The sequence below is a fragment of the Bidens hawaiensis genome, unplaced genomic scaffold, assembly GCF_021521415.1.
Source record: "Bidens hawaiensis isolate Kalapana, Puna unplaced genomic scaffold, B.hawaiensis_p1.1 tig00014774_1, whole genome shotgun sequence".
Taxonomy (NCBI): Eukaryota; Viridiplantae; Streptophyta; class Magnoliopsida; order Asterales; family Asteraceae; genus Bidens; species Bidens hawaiensis.
In genome coordinates, this window is record NW_027492301.1 from 198,238 (window position 1) to 206,327 (window position 8,090).

General features: G+C 41.8%; 1 protein-coding gene across 1 annotated transcript; it reads left to right on the forward strand.

Annotated features, from left to right (window-relative positions):
• The first annotated feature begins 476 nt into the window (after positions 1-476).
• LOC143547644 (polyadenylate-binding protein-interacting protein 11) lies at positions 477-2,544 on the forward strand. The gene is made up of 9 exons (XM_077039024.1): positions 477-594; positions 677-721; positions 814-886; positions 971-1,083; positions 1,157-1,216; positions 1,305-1,352; positions 1,441-1,509; positions 2,105-2,166; positions 2,276-2,544. Exons 1-9 carry the CDS (start codon positions 517-519, stop codon positions 2,331-2,333), a joined length of 606 nt encoding a protein of 201 aa, XP_076895139.1. The 5' UTR covers positions 477-516; the 3' UTR covers positions 2,334-2,544.
• Positions 2,545-8,090: the final 5,546 nt, after the last annotated feature.

Below are 8,090 nucleotides of genomic sequence, written 5' to 3' on the forward strand. Positions count from 1 at the left end.
TTTTAACCAAAGGTCAAATCTTGATTTGTAAATCAGCTGAAAATAAACCACACACACCCTTTTGTTTTGACGCTACTGTGATCATGACTCTTGTCGAATCAAACGATCATCATCAGCATCAGCCGAAGATGAACAACGGTGTGGATCATGAGGATGAGGGTTTAAAGAAAGAGATGAGGGATTTGGCTGAAATGCTGTCCAAATTGAATCCCATGGCTGAGGAGTTTGTCCCTCCCTCACTTGTTAAGACTCATTTTCACGCGCCGCCGCTGCTTCTGCCGCCGCCGCCTGCCGGACCTCCCTTTGGCTACTCCGCCGTCGGTGATTTTATGCTGCAGACTACTAATCAGACACCTTTTCCTAATGTTAATGCTAGATGGGTAATTTTACCCTAATTGTTTTTATTATTATCATTAAAATTATGTGTTTTTAGTGATGAAAATTACTGATTGTGTTGAGTTTGTGATATTAATGGTTGGTTAGAAGAAGGGTAACTTTAATCATGGAAAACGGAGAATGAATAACCGAACAAACATGGCGCAACGAGAAGATGTTATTAGGAGAACTGTTCATGTGTCTGATATTGATCAACAGGTGAATGATATTGTATTCTTGTTTAATAAGTTTATGACTTTGGTTATTGTTGTTTGCTTATTTGATGTATACATGAATCTAGGTTACTGAAGAACAGCTTGCGGCCCTTTTTATCAGTTGTGGACAAGTAAATATGTTAACCAAATCATAATTAATAATATGGTGTCTTTTTGTTAATGATACATAGCCAATGCTTTGAACTTTGATTCATACGTTTAGGTTGTGGATTGTCGCATATGTGGTGACCCGAATTCGGTTCTTCGTTTTGCATTTATTGAGTTTACTGATGAGGGTATGCGTAGTTGTAAACTTTACCGATTATACGTGATCGGATTTTTAATTTATTTATGTTTTGTGTTACATCATACGTTTGCAGAGGGTGCAAGGAATGCACTGAGTCTTGCTGGAACTATGCTCGGTTACTACCCGGTTAGGGTACTTCCTTCAAAAACTGCGATTGCACCTGTAAATCCAACCTTTTTACCGAGGGTAAGAGTCTTTGCTTTTTAAGTTTTAATTTTTAATTAATGAGAATCTTTACAAATGTATGGTTTGTCTTTAGTCTGAAGATGAAAGGGAGATGTGTGCACGAACTATCTATTGTACTAACATTGATAAGAAGGTGAGTTAAATGATTTTCCATTTTTTATGATTATTAATTAGGGTTTTACTTTGTTTTATATATTTGATCTGTATTTTGTTTCAAGCAGGTTACCCAAGCGGACGTTAAGCTCTTTTTTGAATCGTTTTGTGGAGAGGTTTGTCGGTTATCTAGTATATGCTGTTTAAAATTGTTATTGCTTCTTTAATTGTTAATTATATTTTATTGAAATTATTATTTCATAGGTTTATCGTTTGAGGTTGCTAGGAGACTATCATCATTCAACTCGTATTGCATTTGTTGAGTTTGTGATGGTAATTAATTACTTCTACACTTTTTAGCTGTTTTCTTTTAATACATTCTTTGTATTTGTGTAACCAGATAATGTTACAAAATGAAAAGGGGAACTTCTTTTTTGTTGCTATAGCCTATATAAATTTGCTGAAAGAATTATTTTTATTGATAGGTTTGTACTTATACAAGAAGGGTTGAATAGATTTATATTATAGTTTCTGTGGTTTGGGCAAAGTAACAGGTTTGAGTGCTAACTTAGAAAAGTTGCATGTTTAGGGACCATGGTTTTAGTTTTTCAAACAAATTTGGGTATTAAAACTACCTTCTGTTGACTTTTCTGTTAAGTGTAGAAAAATGACCAAAATACCCTTGAATACAGAAGTTAGTCACGAACCCTAGGCATGCTACTTTTCTAAGTTAGTACTCAAACTTGTTCCTTCGACCAAACCACAGAGAATCTGTGTTATGATCAATTTGCCATGAAAAGAGTTAAAATATTTTGTTAATTATGTTTCCTTTTTGAGATTTTTGACATTGCTAATTTTACCTTTTCTACATGTGATTTTTTATAAAATAATTACAGTTAACTAATTTGATGTGTTTTGGATTTTGCAGGCTGAGAGTGCAATTGCAGCACTGAACTGTAGTGGTGCAGTATTGGGAACATTGCCCATAAGGTGGTGGTTTAACAATTTTATTTATATTTTTTCAATTTTAGTCGATATTTTAAGCTTGTTTTGTTGCTATGATTTATGGCTTATAATTACTGTTATGATGATGATGCAGGGTGAGTCCTTCAAAGACCCCGGTTCGTCCCCGTGCACCTCGTCCTAACATGCACTGAGCGTGCTTTAAGCTCTTGATATGAATATCTAATTATACAAATGACTGTTATGTTTATTTTGGTGTTTTGTTGAATTCATTCGGGTCCAAGTATCTGTTTGAAATGTAGATTTAGGATGGAAGTTTTGAGGCTGAACTCAGAGTCTTCTTAGTTACGGGTTTGTTGCTAAGAACCGAGACGGTTTTGGATGTTTTCGTTATGAAAATTGTTGTTTTTAAGTTTACTTTGGTATTGCTTCTGTGATTCTTGGATCTTAAAACATGAAGTAATGTGGAAACAATCAAAACATGAAGTAAATACCAGTTGATTTCAAATCTGAAATTTTGGTGGTGTTTTTTTTCATATAATCACCACCTTTTAGGTAATAAAACTTAATTTTTATCATTATTTATTGTAATTAGACACCATTTATTTATAATTTAATTTATAGTTAAAATCTTGGTACAAATAATCTCTGTCATGCAACTAATTATAATGTTTTAACAACTTTAACCTCTACATAAATAACCCCAAGTGTATGGGGTTGGTGGGATTTGAACTCACTACCTTGTATTTAAAATGTTTGTGGTTTACCAACTCAACAAGGATAAATTGATGTTAGCCTTCTTTTTTTCTTAATTGGTATAGTTTCACAACCTTCTATTTTATTTTATCACCCATGTATCACACGGGCTCTATCCTAATATAAATTATAGCAATTCAACTTTATAATTGTTTTTAATTAATTAATCACCTGCCACACAATCACCTCCATTGTTATATACATATATGGAAACTGCTATAGATACACCACTGATGACGTACACCATTTTGTTAGTGATCATACACTTTTTTTAGCGCGCCGGATCATATGTGTCGTATATTTTGACAACAACAATTCATATGACCCCGCAAACAACATTATGGCATATATGTTACATCAGTTTAACATGATATAAGACCCTAAATGATCATTTTTTCTATCATACGGCTTATATGGTATGTCAATGTTGTTTGTATAATGCCATGTTTTTCTTAAGACACCAGCCATCCAATAAAACATTGAACATGCAAGCTAGATTAACGTAATCAAATGTTATTATAAGACCTACACAAGCAAACCATAACCAGAAACCTGCTTCAAGAAATATTTTCAGAGATGAGCATATCAAAGTACTCAAACTACATCTCATATCAATCAGACCAAATTCATGGGTAACCATAATAACAGGAACCATAACCACACTTGAAGAAACACTAGGTGACCCCAGGCAGATTATGGATAATCTGGGGGTTAAGTAATGTTTCCCACGAGGGTTAGGTCCGGCAAAGAAGAATGTTCTTCAGATGACCTGCAAAACAGACACCGTGAGCTCGTCACTGAGAAGGGGGGGTTCCTCCTTGTGCCCACCCTCCGGTGTGAGAATCAGACTAGATTGCTCTGAATATAAGTGTATATTGAGAGAAATAGCTAGTGAAGGTAAGATACAAGATGATCATACCGTTCCAAGGTGTTGGAGTATTTATAGCCGAAGGTAGGTTTCCAAGCAGGTACAGCCAGCTGTATAATATTCCTGTTCTACCAACTATGGGCTACGCACGTGCCATGCTGGTTGGTGGGTAGGTAGCGGCTGATAGTGACAAGGCCGGCTGTGTACTGTTCCCTTTCCACCAACTGCAGGCTTTATGCGTGCCACGACAAGGGTTGGTGAGTAGGCAGCGGCTAATAGTGACAAACAGTACTAGAGCATGCTCCTCCTCGTACTTTTGTCGGTGAGCTGTCACCCTGTGATTGGTTCATGGGCTGCTTTGGTCAGATCTTGTCTATTTTGTCCATACCTTGGCAGGTATAGTACAAAAGATCTTCCAGAAGCATACGGACTGGCTCATTTGGGCGGGAGTGTTCCCGCCTTGCTCATTCCTTCAGGTGACACTGAATTATTTAGTGCCTTGTGCGTGTAGCCTTGCTATTAGTGCGGGTAGCCTTCCCTGATGGCTTGTATCCGCAGCTGCGGGGACAGGCGGGGTACTTCACCATTGGGAGGCTTTCCCTGCGGGAACAGCTGGCGTACTGCGCGTAAGGTCTTCTCTGAGCATGGTGGGTCCTGCGGAACCAGTTGGTCCTTGCGCAGACGTCCCTCTGCAGGGTGAGTCTTGCGGGTCCAACTGGGCTCTGCTGGGACCTACCTCTTCAAGTCCCCCCAGTCCAATGTTCTTCTCATGAATTGTTAATAAGTGAGGTGAACTTTGGACTTAAGCAAGGGGTTTTGAAAAGGATTTAGTTTTAAGGTTGTCCGTGGGGATTCTTCCCGCGGTTTCCCTAATGTCACGTGCAGAAATTCCCGACTTTTCTACTTGATCTTTGGGTCTGATGCGGGTAGGTGTGTAACCTCCTCGCAAGTCAGGAGCGTTGAGTTTCACTTGTGTAGATTCTCCACGAGGTTTTGGTAGTTTTAAACATAGTGATCAATTATGTTAAAGAACCAATTCCATCCTGGAGCTTCAATCTAATTCTCAACGTTCCCGCTATGCGGGGATGTTATTTCCCTTTCCGCAAGCATGGCCCAGAAGATCCTTCTTGGTTTCAATTCCCTGCGAGTGCTAAGTATGTGAAGGGTTTCGCCTTGACACTGTACCCGCACTCGTCTTATAGTTATCTTACTTCCAAGGTATTCTTGGCGTCCATTCCCTGCGGGTGCTAAGTATGTGAAGGGTTTTGCCTTGACACTGTACTCGCACCTGTCTTATAGTTACTTGGTTGCCAAGGTAAGGGGTGTAGTCCCGCTTACTTTTGAATCTTTTTGAATCTTTTTGAAATTCGAAGAGTTGGTGAAAGGATAAGAATAGTCCAAACTGTTGAAACGTCGTCCGACGGTTTCTTCTGACAGTGTCAGGACATGCAGGAAGTTATGGCGACGTGACAGTATATGGTCATTCCAGACGCTTTTTCAGGCGCGTGGGCGCGATTTTTCGGGCGCGTGGGTGCGGATTTTAAGGCGCGCGTCCCGTCAACAGCTGTTGCCAGCTTGCTTTTTCCACGTGTCATAGTTTCATTGCACCAGCTCTTTTCTCTCTCCTCCGCATTAAATTCATCGCATTCATTGCGATGAGTATATAAAGGGGGAGAGAGTTACTGGTAATCCACACTTCTTTCTTCTCCTTCTAAGCGATTTCCGGCGAATACTCTTTCTGTCGAGCATTCTCCTGAAGTCGTTCTTTACCTCCAAAACATGTCGTCTACTCATGATCCAGAAGCTATCGTCGAGGAGTCTGACTTGTATGTCGAGAACCCGACGTCTACGTCCGATAAGGACGATAAGAGCACTGCTGGCGAATGCCAGTGTGCTCTTCCCTTCGAGCTTTACCGGTACATCGTCCGGAAGTTCATGCTCGAGCCGTTCGAGCCTGAGTTTCCGGAGCCACACCAGACGGTGTACGATGCCCCCAAGGGCAAAATAGGGGTATATGCCGCCTTCTTCGTCTATGAGAATCTTAGGTTCCCATTGACGAAGTTTGTATACCGTGTTCTGGATAGACACGGTGTGCACCTGACGGAGGTACACCCAATGGCGATCGCCAAGATCCGCCATTTTTTTTTTGGGTAAAAAATGGCGATCGCCAAGTCTTCGGTCTTGGAAGCGGGAGTTCTTTTACATCTCTGCCCGTGTCGTCCCGTGTCGTCCCTATAGCGTGTCGTCCCTTGTCGTCCCTATAGCGATCAAGGGTTTTGCCGCCTTCCACACGCAACGACTTACTTCTTCCCATATTTATGCGGTGAATACCGGCATCAGTGTGGGAAGTTCATAAGTATAAAGGTAAGGCTATCAACACAATGTGATAAAGGAGAATCATTTCCATTAGAAGTGGCTCTAGGCCTTTTCTTTACAAGTTTGGAATTGATCTACATGTAACATTTGCGTAATTGAGCTCCGTTCCATGTTCTTGGGATAGGAGTGCCATCGAGCCTTTCGAGCCGGTATTCGCCTTTTCCCAAAACTTCTTTGATAATGTACGGTCCTTCCCAGACCGGTGCCAGTTTTCCTGGGCGCTCTTGGTTTGAAGCCTCGTTGTTACGCAATATGTAGTCTCCTACATTGAAGTTGCAGAGTTTTACCCGCGTGTTGTAGTACTTTTGCATTTGTCGCTTGTAGTTTTCTTCACGCGCTGCGGCTAAGTCTCTGCGTTCCTCGGTTAGCATAAGGTCTAACCGTCTTTCCGCATCATTGTCTTCTGGCTGAATCAAGACACTTGGTGAGGGCAAACCAATTTCGACTGGGACCATGGCTTCAGTGCCATAAGTGAGGCTGAACGGGGTTTCTCCCGTACTGGCCTTTTTCAGCGTTCTGTTTGCCCAAAGGACGTGTGGAACTTCGTCTACCCAGCCGGATCTGTGTTCCAGGAGTCTTTTCTTTATGCCTTCGACGATGCTTTTATTTGCTCTTTCCACCTCACCGTTACCTTGCGGGTGTGCCACTGAGGTAAAGGTGTGGGTGATTTGAAGTTCTTCCAGCCACTTTTGTAGCTTCTTGTCAGCAAAGTTGGTGCCGTTATCACTCACCAAAGTCTGTGGAAGTCCAAAACGACAAATAATAAATTCCCAAATAAATTTTTTAATATTTTTTGCGGTTGTTTGGGCTAAAGGTTTTGCTTCTATCCACTTGGTGAAGTAGTCGATGGCTACCACTAGAAATTGAACGTTTCCTGCTGCTGTGGGAAATGGGCCTGTCACATCGATGGCCCACTTCTGAAATGGCCATGAAGAGGTGACTGGAACAAGTTCATTCTTCGGGCGATGCGTGTTGGGTGCGTAGAGCTGGCAAGACCTACACTTTCGAATGTATGCCAGCGCATCCATATGCATCCCCGGCCAAAAGTATCCCGCGTTGTTTAGCTTAGCTACAACAGCGCGTGGACCTGCGTGTACTCCACAGATGCCTTCGTGTACTTCCCTTAGGAGGTAGTCAGCATCTTGGTTGTCCACGCATCTTAAGAGTGGGCCAAGAAAGTTACGTCTGTAAAGGATGTCATCGATGAGTTGATAGTTTAATGCTTTACAACGTATTTTTCTTGCCTGTGTTTTTGACTCTGGTAGTATACCCGCTGCAAGGTAATTTATTATCGGTGTCATCCACGTTTCTGTGCCGGTTTGGATGACACAAATTTCCTTGTGCGGTACTGATGGTGCTTCAAGGAGTTCAATGCGGATGTCCTTTCCCAAATGGGTGAAGGCTAATGATGCAAGCTTGCTTAACGCATCCGCAGATTTGTTTTCGCTACGCTTGACGTGTATGACTTTACAATCATTAAAATCACGCATAAGGGTTTTTGCTTGTGCAAGGTACAGGGCCATTGTGTCGTTCACGGCCGTGTATGTCCCGTTTATTTGGTTGGCTACTAACATGGAATCCACGTGAGCTTCCAAGTTTTTCACTCCCATCTTACGCGCAATTCTCAGCCCGGCCAAGAATGCTTCATACTCGGCTTCGTTATTCGTACTTGGAAAATCCAGTCGAATAGCGTAAGTGTATTCTTGGCCTGCTGGGTTGGTTAGTTTCAACCCTGCGCCTGAACCCTCGTTGCTGGCTGCTCCATCAGTGTAGATTCGCCAGACATCATTGATGTCCTGTGCTGGGGGGGGGGGTTGAACCTCCTCCTGGCACTCTTTCTCCCGCGAAGCGGGGACTTCTGCAATAAAGTCGGCCAGGACCTGGCCTTTTATAGCTGGTCTTGGCTTGTACTTTATCGCATATTCCCCCAACTCAATTGCCCATTTGGCTA